General features: G+C 42.4%; 1 protein-coding gene across 8 annotated transcripts in view; it reads left to right on the top strand.

The window, feature by feature from the left end:
- efr3a (EFR3 homolog A (S. cerevisiae)) overlaps window positions 1-18,484 on the top strand; it is a 145,587-nt gene that overhangs the window by 61,653 nt on the left and 65,450 nt on the right. For all 8 annotated transcript variants that reach the window (XM_073043289.1, XM_073043251.1, XM_073043279.1 and 5 more), the window contains one exon: window positions 6,863-6,984. In XM_073043289.1, coding sequence (XP_072899390.1) covers window positions 6,863-6,984 — 122 coding nt within the window. The remainder of the gene's footprint in view (window positions 1-6,862; window positions 6,985-18,484) is intronic.

Raw genomic sequence — 18,484 nt, 5'->3', positions numbered from 1 at the left:
TTGTATCTATAATCCCAGATCCCTCTGTTCTACAGCTCACCATGTAGGTCCCGGCTGATCCTTCCAAAGTGCAACACCTCACACTTATCTGCATTAAATTCCATCTGCCATTTCTCCATCCATTTTTCCAACTGGTTGAGATCCTGCTACAAATTTTGATAGTCTTCCTCGCTGTCTACTACACCCCCACTATCACTGTCCACCAAAGCCAATGTCTAATCCAATTTACTACCTCATCTTGAATGCCAATGACTGAACCTTCTTGACCAAACATCCACTTGCCTTGCCTTCATCAGTTTTTCTGGTAATCACTTTAAGAAATTCTATAAGATTGGTTAGACGTGACTTACCACGCGCAAGGTCATTCTGACTGTCCCTAATCAGTCCCTGTCTATCCAAATACTTACTTGTATATCCGATCCCTTAGAATATCTTCCAATAACACTGATGTCAGTCTCACTGGACTGTAGTTTCCGGCTCAATTTTAGAGCCTTTCTTAAACAATAGGATGGCGTTAGCTATCCTCCAATTCTCCTGCACCTCACCTGTGGCTAAGGATGTTTTAAATATCTCTGTAAGGGCCTCTTCAATTTCTGCACTTAACTCCCACAGGGTCCAAGGGAACACCTTGTGAATCCCTGGTGATTTATCCATCTTAATTTTCCTCAAGAAAAATAACACCTGCTCTGTAATATGTATAGGGTCTTGACCTCAATGATGTGAGGTGATGCAGCATAGACTGCCTGTCTCTCGAGTTAATATAGATGCAAAAAATCCATTTAGGATCTCTCCCCATCTCTTTTGGCTTCCCACATATATTACCACTCAGATCTTCCAGAGGACCAGTTTCGTCCTATGCTCTACTTTTGTTCTTAATATATCTGTAGAAACCCTTAGGATTTTCCTTCACCTTGTCTGCTAGAGCAACCTCGTGTCTTTTATTTCTGATTTCCTTCTTAAATGTTCTCTTGCACTTTTAATAGTCCTCACGTACCTCATTTGTTCCAGCTTGCCTATACCTGCTATCTGCCTTTTTTTAAACCAGGGCCTCAATATATCTGGAAAACCAAGGTTCTCTAAACTTGTTATCCTTGCCTTTTATTCTGACAGGAACATACAAACTCTGTACTTTCAAAATTTCACTCCCACTTACCAAGTACACCTTTGCCAAAAAACAATCTGTCTCATTCCACACTTGTCACATCCTTCCTGATACCGTCAAAAGTGGCCTCTCTCCAAGTTAGAATCTTAACCTGAGGATCTGACCTATTCTTTTCCATAATTATCTTGAAACTGATGGCCTTATGTTCATTAGATGCAAAGTGATCCCCCAACACAAATTTATGTCACCTGTCCTGTTCCATTCACTAATGGAAAATTTAGTATCGCACTCTCTCTAGTTGGGACTGCTATGTACTGATTAATGAAATTTTCCTGAACACATTTGCAAAACTGTTTTCCATCTAGCTGTTTAGCAGTATGGGAGTCCCAATCAATATGTGGACAAGTTAAAATCACCCACTATTACAGCTTGTGTTTCTTGCAACAGTCTGCGATCTTTCAACAAATTTGTTCTTCTAGATCTCGTGGACTGTTGGGTTGTCTGTAATATGCCATTAACCAGTCTTATTCCTCAGTACTGCCCATAAAACCTCACTAGACGAGCTCTCCAGTCTGTCTGGCCTGAGCACCTCTGTGACTTTTTCCCTGACTAGTATTGCCACCCTTCTCCCTTTAATCCCTCCCACTTTTTCATGTCAAAAACAACAGAACTCTGGAATATTGAGCTGGCAGTCGTTCCCCCTCCTACAACCAAGTCTCACTAATGCCTAGAAAGTCATAATTCCACTTGCTGATCCATGCACTAAGCTCTCCGTCTTTCCTAGAGTACTGTCTGCCCTGAAGTATATGTAGTTCAGAACATTGGTCCCACCATGCTCAGCCTTTTGATTCCTGACTTCATATGTCGGCTTAATATCATCTTTCTCCACAGCTCCTCTACTATCTGTTCTGGTGCTGTAGTTCACATCCCCATGCAACTTTAGGTTAAACACTCCCCACTAACACTACCAAATGTTCCTGAAGGGATCTTGGTCTACCTCCAGTTCAGATACAAACCATCCTTTCTATACACATCCCACCTTCCCTGGAAGAGAGCCCAGTGATCCAAAAATCTGAAACTCCCTTCTTGCACCATCCACTTAGCCTCATGTTCAACTGTATGATCTTCCTAGTTCTGGCCTAACTGGCACGTGGCACAGGTAGCAATCTTGAAATCACTATCCTGGAGGTCTGTCCTATATCATTACATGTAATTCCCTGAACTCACTTTGCAGGACCTCATTACTTCTGGCTGCTCACCCTCCCACTTAAGAATGATGTGGACTCGATTCAAGATGTCCCTGACCCTGCACCCAGGAGGCAACATAACATCTGGGGATCTCATTCTCTTCCACAAGATCTCCTTCTGTTACCCTAACAAACAAACAGTCTTATCACTACAGTTTGCCTCATTTCCTTCCTTCCCTTCTGAACCACAGACCCAAACTCTGTGCCAGAGACCTGACTGCTGTGACTTTCCTCTGCTAGGTTATTCCCACCCTTTCCCAAAAGTATCCAAAGCTGTTTTAGAGAGGTACGAGTATGTCCACAGAGGTACTATAGAACCATAGAACAGTACAGCACAGTACAGGCCCTTCAGCCCTCCATGTTGTGCCGACCCATATAATCCTTAAAATAAAGTACTAAACCCACACTACCCCATAACACTCCCTTTTTTTTCATCCATGTGCCTGTCCAAGAGGCTCTTAAATACCCCTAATGTTTTAGCCTCCACCACCATCCCTGGCAAGTCATTCCAGGCACTCACAATCCTCTCTTTTTTTAAAAAAAAAAAAAATTTTGTTTTAAAAAAAATAAAAACAAAAAAAAACTTGACCCTGATGTCTCCCCTAAATTCTGCACTGGTTGCCGATCCACTCTTTCCCCCTCCTGGTTACCCGTGACCCGTACCCTTGGTGTAACTACCTCCCTATATGTCTTCTCTATCAACCCCTCAGCCTCTTGAATGATCTGGAGTTCATCCAGTTCCACTTCCAGCTCCTTAACATGGTCTGATAGAAGCTGCAGCTGGATGCACTTCTCGCAGGTGTAGTCATCAGGGACACTGGAGGTCTCCCTGTCTTCCCAAATCGCACAAGGAGTATTTCACTATAACACCTGACATCCTCATTGTTCTAGGTGTGCAAAAAGAAAGGAAGAAAGAATAAATAATGAATTTTTAAAAAATCTACTTGTGACCTCAGCCTCTCCTAAGCCTCGATGTCCTAAAGCATCAATTCCCCACACAAACGCTGGTTCACTCACACAATAGCTGCTCCATCTAAACCTAACTTTGTTATATTGGCCCTTGCCAAGTGAATAATTATTCACAATCCAATCTCTCCTCGGGATCTGTGGCGTGCAAAAAATGCCAACTGCCCCAACTTACTTCTTTTAAATTCTCTCCATCAATGCTGTCTGGAGTCTCCGGAGTATGTGATGCACAAAAACTTCATAAAACAGCACTTTGTTTTTGCAGAGTCACTTTTCAACAATGAGAAAGTTTGTGTTACTATTTAGAAAGAAAAAAAAATTGGGTGCATTATAACTAGAGATTTGTTTCATAATCAAGAATATTTACCATTATTCATAATATACATGTTCTGCACAATTATGGCAAAAGTAGAGCGTATAACCATACAGTCCCTTCAACCCACAAGGTGTGCAGCCTTTTAATCTACAAGATCAATCTATCTAACACATCCCTCCCACATAGCTCTCTCTTTTTCTTTCACTCATGTGTCTATCGAAGAATCCTCTTATAACTCCCTAATGTAGATGCCTGTGTCACCATCCCTGCTAGTGCATTCTACGCACTTACCACTTTTAAAAAAAAATAAACCTACCCCGACATCCCTGTAATGCTTTCCTCCAATCACTGTAAACTGATTCTCACTAATATTAGCCATTTCTGCTCTGGGCAAAAGTGCTCGGACTGGTTTCTCTGGAGCAATGGAGGCTGAGGGCATGGGTGACATGGTCAGTTTTTCCTGAATGAAGCTTTTGGGTGCTGAAGGACGTGGCTTTAAAATATGCATTTTTAAAATAAAATGTGGGCTCCATTGAGTGCTGCATGCCTGATGCCTGTGCTTCCAGGGCTGATGGTGAAAGCAGATAGGATAGGGTATTTAAGAGGATGCTGTATTGTTCTCCGATGGCCACAGTCCTTGGGTCAGGGAATCTAAATGTATGTGTCTGCAGGTGAGAGGGGAGAGATCTGAATATGTGTAGGAGCTGCCAGAGGAGGTGAGTACAATTACAGCATTTAAAATGCATTTGGTCAGGTACATGGATAGAAACAATTTAGGGGGCTATGGGCTAAATGCAGTCAAATGGGACTAACCCAGATAGGTGCCTTAGCCAACATGGACAGGTTAGGCTAGAGGGCCTGTATCCATGCTGTGAGTCAATGGCCTCGCTCTGTGAGGAAGTGAGGAAACAGCAGAAAAACCATGAGTTTGAATCCTGGAGTGGGTGGGAATTGCAACACTCTAACCCCTGACCTGTAGCACTCACCTGTACCTGTAACAGATGATGAGCTTCTGCAGAGCCGATCTGGGCCATCCCAGGTGACATTTCCACCCCGCTACCTGGTCTGCACTTGCCTGAATCCTCAGGAGTCAGGCCTCTGCTTGGGTTGGGGATGGTGTGGTGAGGCAGCACTTGGCTCTGTTCCTGCCTGCCCAACTCCGTGGTCATGGCATTGTTAAAATTTCTACGTGTTTTGATCAATGGGCAATTGGAGCAGGTGTAGGCTTGGAGAGCAAACGGGTGTGTCCTGGGTGGAGGGTGGCAGCTGGGACTTCCTTGCCTCTCAGAAACCTATTTGCTACTCCAACACGACCCCTGCCTTTCACCTGAGACCACTTTCCAACAGAAGCTGTCTGTTCCTCAGCATGGGCTCATTGTTTTAGTCAAGTTATACAGGTAATGAAAGTACATGTTCAGCTCAGGAATGAAACATTTAACACGTCTAGAATGTGGTTTTAGTATGAATTATACACAAAATGCTGGGGGAATCTATGGGGGAGAAACCTTTTTCCAAAGATGCTGCGTGGCCTGCTGAGTTCCTGCAGCATTTTGTGTGTGTTGTTCAGATTTCCAGCATCTGCAGATTTTCTCTTGTTTGTAAATATGCATTATGCTAGGTTTGGAAACTGCAACTACCGTAGATTTCGCACTACAGAGCACACCTGATTAAAAGCCGCTGGCTCTAATTTTAGAAAGAAAATCAATTTTGTACTTGTACAAGCCGCTCCGGATTTTAGGCCGCAGGTGTCCCACGTTGTAATATGAGATATTTACACAGAAAGATACTACACGTGAGGATTTTTTAACTTTTAATTAAATCCATATGGTAACATAAACAAATACATATTGCAAATGCTTTTTTTCGAACCGTGCCTCTAACACGGCTACTTTTAAATATACATACGTATCGGTAACACACAAATTACGTTGCGTATACTTTTTTACTGAACAGTGCACAAACAACATTCCAATATCTCCTAAAAAATATATACTGCAGCCTACCAGGAAAAGTTATTGATCGCCTTTAACTTAAAAGCAGCGTTTCGCTCGGGTCTAATGCCGCTCGCCCCCACCTTCCCGTTTATCGCAAACCGGTATTTCCCACAAGACGCGGCGAAACCGGATGTGACGTCATAGCATCCCGGGATGTAGTACAGAAAACAAATATAGTTAAAACACTTCTAGCTTTAACTAGAAAATACTAACAAATGAATTACTAAGCGAAAATATTATAAACTAATTAACTGCCATAAAGGCAGCACAATGCTTTTCTTCGAGTGTTTTCCATGTTGATGAGGGTGAGTACAAATGACTGATTTACAATAATTTAATTGTGAAAGTGCGCTTGATTTATCGTACAATTTCATTGGACCTCTGTGAACTACTCATCAATTTTATTGGTCTACTGTTACGAGGCAAAATGTTTTTGGCGGCATGAAAAAAAACCATGCATTAGCCGTACCGTAGTAAAGGCCGCAGAGTTCAAAGCTGTTCAAAATGTGGGAAAAAAGTAGCGGCTTATAATCCGACATCTACGGTAATACCTGATGAATGGTCTCAGCCCGAAAAGTTGGCAGTTTATTCTTTTCCAATGGTGCTGCCTGGCCTGCTGAGTTCCTGCAGCATTTTGTGTGTGTTGTTCAGATTTCCAGCATCTGCAGATTTCTCTTGTTTGTGATTGAATTAATACTGAAGCCAGATTGTGTTTCTGGTTCAGCCAGTTTCATGGAGAAATACCAGTCTGTTGCAGTTTATTTGTTGGAAACATTATTTGATGGTGCTCTGCAATATTTATTATTTGGTATGGTTGTGCACCAAGGGGCTGGTTGGTTCTGATCAGTGGAGGCATTTAGAAATAGTGAAAAGGCCCTCTGAATATATAAATTCATCAGAAAACTTTTAGATTATTTTGGGGAAATGGGGCACAGGTTAGAAAGAACAATTGATGGTTCCCAATTATATGGTTGAGGAAAGTTAAGGTGTTTTTCTTACTTTGGATCATGCATTTTATCAACAAAGGACATTCATGATTCCTGTTCCTTGTGCTGTCTCTCTTTTAGAATGTTTTCTGAACCTTCCATATAACATCTAGCCTTTTCAAGTCTTTTGAAATGATGTAGATTATTTAGATAATTAATTGTGTCCTAAAATGCTAGGGCAGAGGAATTGCATCTTAACAATCTGTGTATATGTCTATCCTAGTATTAATCTTGCACACTATTTACCCTAGTTTGTCAAGTTTGCAAACATCGAGGAAGACACTGCTTCATACCATCGACGCTATGATTTCTTTGTGTCTCGATTCAGTGCAATGTGCCATTCCTATCATGATGATCTGGATACCAGGACTAAGTGAGTACAAAAGGCTATTTCTGATTGTTTTAGAATCCTTTAATTCATGTTCAGATATAATCCAGCATTGAATGTTGTTTTTTTGCAGAGGGTACAGTAAAATTTCCATAAAGAATTTTTCTAATACTTTACAGATGGCATTCTGCATCAGTTAAATCTTGATCTGATTAATGCAGACAGGTTTTCACACAACTGACAGCAAGAGCTGCAGATCCCAGTTTTTAAAAATAAAACCCCTTAAAACATGAAATTTCTGTGATGAATAAGGGTGCTAATTTAAACCCTGGAAAATGTGCTAATTATTGCAGGAAAGTATTCAGATGACGCAAGTTGTGTTTCAGTAGTACTGTTTCTATTTTTGTTCAGTTCAGTACCTTCTAACATGTTAAGTCTGTTCTCTGGTTTTGTGTTTAATTTGCAAGTTGACAGAGACTTGCAAAAGCAATCTTCATCTGCATTAGAACCTAATGATTTTCAGCATTTATTTTTCTTCGGAATGTGTACATGATTATTTAACTTTTGGATGTATACAAGTATATCAATACTACTTTTAGTCTTTGGATTGGCATTAGAGTCACAAACTCTACAAACCGTATTCTAGGTTTTGGGATTCTTCCCTACATATTTTTGACTGTAATTGAAGCCTATAGCTATGGTGATAAGTAATTTATTAAATTTCTCACTGTAGGGGTTGGGGACAGAAGCAGTACCACCAGCACAATGCAATTTATTTATGTCTGCTATTCAGAATTTCATTATGACATTTCGCTGTCTTCGTATGCTTGTTTACTTTCAGTTGAATTCTAAATTATTTCAAACATTTTGTCAGCTTTTGAATATTTTAGGTTCTTCCATTACATGCTCTAAATTTTCAACCTCATCTTTAGTTAAGAAATTACTGATTGCATACAGGTCTGAAAATTAGTTGTCTTGTGAAGTGAAATGAGGCAGATTTTATTTTGTTTACCTAAACCAATGGACATTTGATTCTTTCCCCAGTAGGCCCTGTGGCACTGAGTCAATTAAAGTTAAGATTGAGACATTATACTTCTGTTTGGTTACTGAAAATAGGCAAATAGAGCTGAAGCACAAATCTCAAACAAGAGAAAATCTGCAGATGCTGGAAATCCAAGTGACACCCACAAAGTATGCTGGAGGAACTCAGCAGTCCAGGCAGCATCTATGGGGAAAAAAAGTACAGTTGACTTTTCAGGCCAAGACCCTTTGGCGGGACTGGAGAGAGAAAAAGATTAGGAGTAGATTTGAAAGGTGGGGGGAGAGAAGAGTGAAACACAAGGTGATTGGTGAAACCGGAAGGGGGAGGGATGAAGTAAAGAGCTGGGAAGTTGACTGGTCGAAGAGATACAGGGCTGGAGAAGGGGGAGTCCAATAGGAGAGAACAGAAGGCCATGGAAGAAAGAAAAATGGGGAGGAGCACCAGAGGGAGGCGATGGGCAGACAAGGAGATAATGTGAGGGGGAATGGGGGATGGTGAAGGAGGAGTAGGTGCATTACCAGAAGCCAGAGAAATTGATGTTCATGCCATCAGGTTGGAGGCGACCCAGACAGAATATAAGGTGTTGTTCCTCCAACCTGCGTGTAGCCTCATGTCGACAGTAGAGGAGGCCATGGATTGACATATCAGAATGGGAAGAGGAATTGAAATGGATGGCCACTGGGAGATCCGGCTTCTTCTGGCAAACAGAGCGCAGGCGCTCGGTGAAGCGGTCTCCCGATCTGTGTCGGTCTCACCGATCTACAGGAGGCCATACTGGGAGCACCAGTCACAGTATATGACCTCAACAGACTCAAAGATGACATGTCGCCTCTCCTGGAAGGACCATCTGAGGCCCTGAATGGTAGTGAGGGAGGAGGTATAGGGGCAGGTGTAGCACTTACTCCGCTTGCAAGGATAAGTACCAGGAGGGAGATCAGTGGGGAGGGACGAATGGACATGTGAGCGCTTAGTGGTGGGATCCCATTGGAGATGGTGGAAGTTCTGGGGAATTATGTGCTGCATGCGGAGGCTGGTGGGGTGATAGGTGAGGACAAGAGGAATCCTATCCCTGGTAGGGTGACGGGAGGATGGCATAAGAGCAGATGTGAATGAAATGGGAGAGACGCAGTTGAGGGCAGCGTTGATGGTGGAGGAAGGGAAGCACCTTTCTTTGAAAAAGGAGGACATGTCTTTCATTCTAGAATGAAAAGCCTCATCCAGGGAACAGATGAAATGGAGGAATTTTTACAAGTCTGCTCTGATTTACCTAAGTGTCGAAACACTAATAAGGTTAATTGCCAACTTTGGTTCCCATATGTTTATTATTTTGTTACTAGTTAAAAATTTTTGTTGTTTTCATCATCTAAGTAATTAATTTAGATTCATTGTGCAAATCTACCCAAGCTACTACCGTGCATCTGCAGTGTTGATTTCCTCTTGATGGAAACTTGCTCAGAAATGTATGCATGATGCAGGGCAAATCTAACTTGGCAAAATGCTTCCATATTGGACACTTTCCTCCTGAAGCAACCAGATGTCAATCAACACTTACTAATTACCTATTCTCTAGTGCTTTTTTGTAGGTTCTTTGAGGACTTTTTGGTTCCTGACTCTTATAATCTTTGTCTAAATCTGGAAAGAGCTTATTTTGGGGTTTTTGGACAACTCCTGCATTAATATCCTATCTGCAACAATCTTCAGTTATTTAATCAATAATGTGCCCTCTATTATTAAATAGTGGAATGCTTGCTGGTGGTTTACACTCATATTTTTAACTTTTAACACCTTGATGAGTACTGTTACATACTTAAAATATTCATTACCAATGTTACAAACCCGCCAGAGTTTGTTAGGTGACATGGGCACAAAATCCTTGGCTTCTACATTATCTAGCATTCCTTAGGAAATTTGAGCATTTATTTCTCATATAACTTGGTGTGGTGGTGAAATTGTTAACAGCTTGGATTCCAGAAACTCTGGAGGATGCAGAAGAAAAATTTTACGAGATTGCACTGCAGAATTTTCTGCCGCCACAAGTTTTATTTCATCACATTTATTCAGCTGATAAAGTCATGGTTAATGAAAAGCATTTAATTAATCAACCTTTGCTTAATTTGTCAACCTTAGTTTGCTTAATTATCAAACTTTACTTCAAATGCCACATTGATGGAAAGCTAAATTAGCCTGAAAGCAATCTTGTTTACAAAGATTTGCAGCGTGTTTGATAAGTAATGGCAGTCTGCACTTCTGATCCTGAATTGGACCAACTATTTATGCTGTTATTTTATCTTTATGTATTTGAATATTTGTTTGAAATTAAAAGGGGTAAAATGATGTAATTTAAAAATATAGGTGATTCTACGTCAATGAAATGGGGAAATGCCTTTCTGATACACTGACCCAGTATAAGAAAACATTATGCTTAGTGGTTATAAATGCAGCTCCGTAATGTGATATGGGACCTGGAGAATAAGATTATGTACTTGTGAAATCATTATCACTCTTTCTAATTGTAATGAACCGGTGTGCCGCTGAAGCTAGGATTCTGCAGCAAAGTGAGTGGATTTCACGTGTGCAGTGGTCTTTCCACACAAAATTTTCCCAACAGAATTCTTTTGTAAACCTCATTCCACCACCTGCTTGTTAGTCCAGATCGCTTGGCTAATATGCTGCAGCAAAGCAGAAAGGAATTAGTGCTTCCTTTCCAAGCAGTGAAGAAACTTGATGGAATACCTGGAAATTTATATTCCTTTTAAAATAACACTTTTCAAACATTTAAAGGGGGAAGTAAAGAAAAGCTGCAATATCCATTGCCTGCACAAAAACTGGACAATCACTGCTGGGTGATTTGTATGCAGTGGTTGAAAAACTCTAATAAAACAAATTTATTCTTTGAACGATGGAATGTCTGGACCCTTTCTCCTGAGAGGAGAGCGGCTCTTCATGCAACCAGCCTATCACAATAGCACTATAGGAGGTGAGATGGGTGAAAATTCCATCTCTGAGCTGGACCTTACGTAAAGGTGAAGTCAGGTCCGTAGAATTCACTTGTGATTGGCCAGATTTTTCCTAAAAACAACTTGGTTTCCTGTTGGCCTGAATAAGCAGCTTCTGAAGCCCCTCAGTTCCTTGAGGCATTTTATGATGGTTAGCGCCTCTGCAGCAGCATGGCCACAGCAGTAGAAAGTAATCCCCTGAACTACACTTCATCAACTGCTGAACTTGCCCTGTGTTTCGTAGTTGAGTTTGGTAAGAGGTGGCAGCAAAGTGGAAAAGAACTGGAACAATGTGGAGTGGACGGGCAGCAATGTCCATCACTAATAAAGCAATGGATGTAAAACAAATGTATTTGCACTTCGTACAAATTTTGGAACATGATTGACCACTGCCAGCCAGACATTTTGGGAGTGGCAGAATAAACAGAGCCATGTGTGGTGTGGATTTTTGGACAAGCCAAAGACTGATATCAGTGATGTTCTGTCTCCCCAGAGCACAGCCCTCCTCCCTCCCTCACCCCCACAAGCTCAGCAGCATAGATTTAAGCATAATAAAGAGCAAGCACATTGGCATCAATATCGCTTAGTATCGACTTGTCACTTGTGACCTAACATTGGATTTGGTTCAGAGATATAGCCATTATTACAGCTAAATTAGTGCAGGGACAACACTAATTGTATCAGGGTTGATTAGAAACATTAAAAAAAATCTACAGCAGAATGCAGGCCCTTCAGCCCACAAAGCTGTGCCGAACATGTACTTTAGAAATTACCTCGGGTTACCCATAGCCCTCTATTTTTCTAAGCTCCATGTACCTATCCAGGAGTCTCTTAAAAGACCCTATCGCATCTGCCTCCACCACCGTCGCTGGCAGCCCATTCTACGCACTCACCACTCTCTGCGTTTTTAAAAAAAAAACCTTACCCCTGACATCTCCTCTGTACCTACTTCTAAGCCCTCTCGTGTTAGCTATTTCAGCCCTGGGAAAAAGCCTCTTGTCTAACCACACGATCAATGCCTCTCATCATCTTAGACACCTCTATCAGGTCACCTCTCATCCTCTGCCACTCCAAGGAGAAAAGGCTAAGTTTACTCAACCTATTCTCATAAGGCATGCTCCCCAATCCAGGCAACATCCTTATAAATCTCCTCTTCACCCTTTCTATAGTTTCCACATCCTTCCTGTAGTGAGGTGACCAGAACTGAGCACAGTACCAAGTGGAGGTCTGATGAAGTCCTATATTGCTGCAATATTACCTCTTGGCTCCTAAACTCAATCCCACGGTTGATGAAGGCCAATACACCATACGCCTTCTTAACCACACAGTCAACCTGCTCAGCAGCTGTAAGTGTCCTATGGACTCGGTGATGAAATATGATTTTAGTTCTCCTTAAACAACAGGCAGAAAGCATTTGTGGAATGCCACAACTTCTATTTGATAAATTCAAGCACCCACAGAGCAAGGTGCAATGAGAATGGAGGAAAACGCAGGGCACGTGGAAGAGGAGGACAGGCATAGAAGTTTTGCACTACACCTTCTCCCAAGCTTTCAAATGCCTGATTTCTGTGAAGCCCATACATACGAGTGAGAATTTGGGAGAATGTTAGCATGAATTTGCTGTTTGGCTGCAGGCATCTTCTGCTTTCTGAGAATTTGGTTTGTACCTGCATTTATGACTTGAACTATTTGCGTTTATGGATAGTTAACAGGAACGGAACACTGATGCAACTTGGGAGGAGTAGTCTTTATACTGAAAATAAAGTAAAGATGTTTGGTGCCTGACATTATCTACAGACTGTACAAATTTGGTCAAACCTCCCTTCAATCAGTCCTAACACTTGTGAACATTCCACATAAATTCTAATGAAATACTACAAAACTCTTTGAATCACTTTCACGAGAATTATCCAATTTTCTGTATGACTTGTTATCTTTTTATAATCCCTTAACATCTGTTCAATTGACAGGTACCATAATTGAGCACCCTTCCTATTTCTTATCTATACTCTTACACTTGGCTTCTCAGGCTTTATTTATTCCTACTGAATCCTGTGGACATTAGTTTCTTTAATGATTATGTTAGCAGCATCTGTCCTGTTACTGGAGTGTCATTTTAAAGGTCCATCCCATTAATAGTTTAAGACAACAAACTTGATGTTTCTTATTTTTTAAAGCAAGCAACCAAGTTTTTGTTGTTCAGGTGTTTATTGTATTAAGAATATTTGGTGATCATGTTATATATTTCTGCATTCTTTATTTCCAAAATAATACATTGTGTCCTTTGTTTACTTGACTACTCCACTGCGGTGTAGTTACTGCTACAGAAAAATCTCATCACCTTGGGGCTCCTTGACCTGTTCTGGTGCTAGCCTAGCAAATTTTATTGGCTTTTGAAGGTTGCCCCTGTTAATACCCAAACACGTTTAATGTTTTTATATGTTACACAACAGTATATTTTCACCAGTAGAATGGGAAATACATCAGCATTCCTGGGCTCTGGCTGCAAGCCACTGTCCTGACGTCTGTCTGGATCCCCAGCTCACACTGTGGACTAACCAGTGCATTTGATGCCAAACAATCAAGCTTTCTAAATAATCTACCGCTGGATTAAAAAAATTTTTTTTACTGTCTTGATCATTTATATTTTTGATTTAAAATGATTCTGTAATTATGCAGACTACTATCACAATAACTTGTAAATGTAATTTTTTAATATAGCATGTGACTTTTTAATATATTATTGTGGAAGCTCCTCTGAAAATTGAGATTTATTAAAGAGTGCAATCAAATTAGAAGTTGGTGTAAGGATAGGAAATTCTATAATACTTAAGCACGTTATATCAGATTGAAGATTTGTAGACAGCCAGGGATCAGTGTTTGGACGCCATGGTAGCACAGCGATTAGCACGACACTATTGCAGAATCAGAGTTTGGAGTTCGATTCCGACGTCGTGTATAAGTTATAGAGTCTGTACGTTCTTACCCTGGATTGTGACAGTTTCCTCCCACAGTCCAAAAGATGTACTGGTTAGTAGAATAATTAATTCTTGAAATTTGTCCCTTGATTTAGGCTAGGGTTAAAGCGGGATTTGCTGAGCAGCGCAGCTCAAAGAGCTGGAAAGGCCTATGTGGTGCTGTATCTTAATCAATCAATCAATCGATAGAATAAGAAATAAGAGCAGGAGTAGGTCATCTGGCTCATCAAGCTAGCTCCACCATTCAGTAAGATCGGGGCTGATCTGGCTGTGTACTCAGCTCCACCAGCTATTGCCCCCAATAACCCTTAATACTCCTGCTATGCAGCAATCTATATGTATCTTAAGTATATTTAGTGCCTGCCTTGTTTTGTTCTGCTTTCTTTTTATCTATGTCAAACAATTGATTGTAAACTTGGCAGGAAAAGCTTGAAATTTCAATATGCAGACCATAAGACTGTAAGGTATAGAAGCAAAATTAGGCCATTTGGCCCATTGAGTCTGCTCCACCATTTCAACATGGCTGAGCCATTTCCCTCTCAGCTCCAGTCGCCTGCCTTCTCCCCGTGTCCCTTCATGCCCTGACTAATCAAGAATCTATCAACCATTGCCTTAAATATACCCAGTGACTTGGCCTCCATAGCCAACTGTGACAATGAATTTCATAGGTTCACCACCCTCTGGCTAAACAAATTCCTCCTAAATGGTCCCTCTTTTCTGAGTACAGGCCCAGAGCCATCAAATGCTCTTCATATGATAAGCAATTCAATCCTGGAATCATTTCCTTTGAATCCTCTCCAAAGTTAGTACATCCTTTTTTTAGATAAGGGGCCTAAAACTGTTCACAATATTCCATGTGAGACCTCTCTGAGGTCTTATAAATCCTCAACATTATATCCTTGCTTTTATATTCTTGTCCTTTTGAAATGAATGCTAACATTTGCCATCCTCACCAATGACTCAACCTGCAAATTAACCTTTGGGGAGTCCTGTGCGAGTCTGCTAGGTCCAACTGTAGCCTCTGTGCTTCCTCAAATCTACCTGCCCCTCCACCTATCTTCATATCATCTGCAAACTTGGCCAAAAAGCCATCAATTTTGTCATCCAAATCATAGACACATAACATGAAAAGAAGCAATAGATTGTGAGAATGGGCAAATAAGTGGCAGATGGAATACAGTGTCGTGAAATGTATGGTCATACACTTTGGTAGAAGGAACAAAAGCATAGACTCTCTTCTAAATGGTGAGAAAATTCAATAATCTGAGTGAAGAGAGTTGGGAGTCCCTTAAAAAATCTGTTGGAATTCCTTGAGGAGATTCATTTTCTTACGGGCATTCTCAGTAAATCCAAGAACTATAATATAATCAGTGAAAGACCACACCCAACAGGGTGGACAGACAACCAATGTGCAAAAGGCAACAAGCTGTGCAAATGCAAAAGAAAAATAAATAAGTGTTGAGAACATGAGATGAGGAATCCTTCAAAGTGAGTCCACAGGTTGTGGGAAGAGGTCAGTGATGGAACAAGAGAGTTGAATGAAGTCATCCTCACTGGTTCAAGAGCGTGATGGCTGAGGGGTTATAACTTGGGAGTCCTCGTGCAGGATTCCCTGAAGGTTAACTTGCAGGTTGAGTTAGTGCTGAGGAAGGCAAATGCAATGTTAGCATTCATTTCAAGAGGACTAGAACATAAAAGCAAGGATATAATGCTGAGGCTGTGTAAGGCACTGGTGAAACTCACTTGGAGTATTGTGACAACACACAAAATGCTGGTGGAACACAGCAGGCCAGGCAGCATCTATAAGGAGAAGCACTGTCGACTTTTCGGGCCGAGACCCTTCGTCAGGCCTAACTGAAAGGAAAGATAGTAAGAGATTTGAAAGTAGTGGGGGGAGGGGGAAATGTGAAATGATAGGAGAAGACTGGAGGGAGTGGAATGAAGCTAAGAGCTGGAAAGGTGATTGGCGAAAGTGATACAGAGCTGGAGAAAGGAAAGGATCATGGGACAGGAGGCTTCGGGAGAAAGAAAGGGGGGGGGGGGAAGCACCAGAGGGAGATGGAGAACAGGCAGAGTGATGGGCAGAGAGAGAGAGAGAGAAAGAAAAAACAAAATATGTCAGGGATGGGGTAAGAAGGGGAGGAGGGGCATTAACAGAAGTTAGAGAAGTCAATGTTCATGCCATCAGGTTGGAGGCTACCTAGCCGGTATATAAGGTGTTCTTCCTCCAACCTGAGTTTGGATTCATTTTGACAGTAGAGGAGGCCATGGATAGACATGTCAGAATGGGAATGGGACGTGGAATTAAAATGTGTGGCCACTGGGAGATCCTGCGTTCTCTGGTGGACCGAGGATAGGTATTCAGCAAAACGGTCTCCCAGTCTGCATCGGGTCTCACCAATATATAAAAGGCCACACCGGGAGCACCGGACACAGTATACCACATCAGCGGACTCACAGGTGAAATGTTGCCTCACCTGGAAGGACTGTCTGGAGCCCTGAATGGTGGTGAGGGAGAAAGTGTAAGGGCAGGTGTAGCACTTGTTCCACTTACAAAGATAAGTGCCAGAAGGGAGATCGGTGGTGGTGGGGGGGGGGGGGGGGGGGGGGGCGGCGAGTGGACAAGGGAGTCGCGTAGGGAGCGATCCCTGCAGAAAGCAGAAGGGGGAGGAGGGAAAGATGTGCTTGGGAGTGGGATCCCATTGGAGGTGGTGGAAGTTATGGAGAATTATACGTTGGACCTGCAGGCTGGTGGGGTGGTAGGTGAGGACAAGGGGAACCCTATCCCGAGTGGGGTGGTGGGCAGATGGGGTGAGGGCAGATGTGCGGGAAATGGGAGAGATGCGTTTGAGAGCAGAGTTGATGGTAGACGAAGGGAAGCTCCTTTGTTTAAAAAAGGAATACATCTCCTTCGTCCTGGAATGAAAAGCCTCATCCTGAGAGCAGATGCGGCGGAGATGGAGGAATTGTGAGAAGGGGATAGCCTTTTTGCAAGAGACAGGGTGGGAAGAGGAATAGTCCAGGTAGCTGTGAGAGTCTGTAGGCTTATAGCAGATATCAGTAGATAAGCCGTCTCCAGAGATGGAGACAGAAAGATCAAGAAAGGGGAGGGAGGTGTCGGAAATGGACCAGGTAAATTTGAGGGCAGGGTGAAAGTTGGAGGCAAAGTTAATGAAGTCAACGAGCTCAGCATGTGTGCAAGAGGCAGCGCCAATGCAGTCGTCAATGCAGCGAAGGAAAAGAGGGGGATGGATACCCGTATAGACTTGGAACATGGACTGTTCCACAAAGCCAACAAAAAGGCAGGCATAACTGGGACCCATGCGGGTGCCCATAGCTACACCCTTGATTTGGAGGAAGTGGGAGGAGCCAAAGGAGAAATTATTGAGAGTAAGAACTAATTCCGCTAGACGGAGGAGAGTGGTGGTAGAGGGGAATTGGTTAGGTCTGGAATCCAAAAAGAAGCGAAGAGCTTTGAGACCGTCCTGGTGGGGGATGGAGGTATATAGGGACTGGACGTCCATGGTGAAAATAAGACGGTGGGGGCCAGGGAACTTAAAATCATTGAAAAAATTCAAAGCGTGAGAAGTGTCACGAACATAGGTGGGAAGAGATTGAACAAGGGGGGATAAGACAGTGTCAAGGTATGCAGAAATGAGTTTGGTGGGGCAGGAGCAAGCTGAGCTACCTGGACAGGCAGGTTTGTGAATCTTGGGTAGGAGGTAGAAACGGGAAGTGCGGGGTGTGGAAACTATGAGGTTGGTGGTAGTGGATGGGAGATCCCCAGAGCTGATAAGGTTGGTGATGGTAGAGTGGCGAGGTGCTCCTTAGTGGGGTCATGATCAAGGGGCAAATAAGAGGAGGTATCAGAGAGTTGTCGCTGTGCCTTGGCCAGGTAGAGGTCAGTACACCAGACAACAGCAGCTCCCCCCTTATCAGCGGGTTTTATAGTGAGGTTGGGATTGGTGCGGAGGGAGCGGATAGCAGAGCGTTCGGAAGGAGTTAGGTTGGAATTGGAACAGGGTGTGGTGAAGTATTGTGAGCAGTTTTAGGCTCCTTATCTAAGAAAGGATGTGCTGACATTGGACAGGGTTCAGAGGAGGTTCACGAGAATGATTCTGGGAATGAAAGGCTTAACATATGAGGAGTGTTTGGCTCTGGACTTTAGAAGAACGAAGGGGGATTTCATTGAAACCTACTGAATGTTGAAAGGCTGAGAAAGAGTAAATATGGAGATGATATTTCCTATACTGGGGGAGTCTAGAACCGGAGGGCACAGCCTCCTAATAAAGGGCATCCTTTAGAATGGAGATAAGAAGGAATTTCTTTAGCCAACGAGTGGTGAATCTCTGTGATTCACTGCCACAGGTGGCTATGGAGGCTGTCATTGGGTTTATTTATTACTGAGGTTGATAGGTTCTTGATTTGTCAGGACAAAAAAGGTTGTGGGGAGAAGGCAGGAGAATGGGGTTGAGAGGGAGAGGTGAATCAGCCATGATGAAATTGCAGGGCAGACTCAATGGGCTGAA

Source organism: Hemitrygon akajei, chromosome 1, assembly GCF_048418815.1.
Source record: "Hemitrygon akajei chromosome 1, sHemAka1.3, whole genome shotgun sequence".
Lineage (NCBI taxonomy): Eukaryota > Metazoa > Chordata > Chondrichthyes > Myliobatiformes > Dasyatidae > Hemitrygon > Hemitrygon akajei.
The sequence above is the reverse complement of the archived record's forward strand: the minus strand, read 5'-3'. Positions and strand labels throughout refer to the sequence as shown.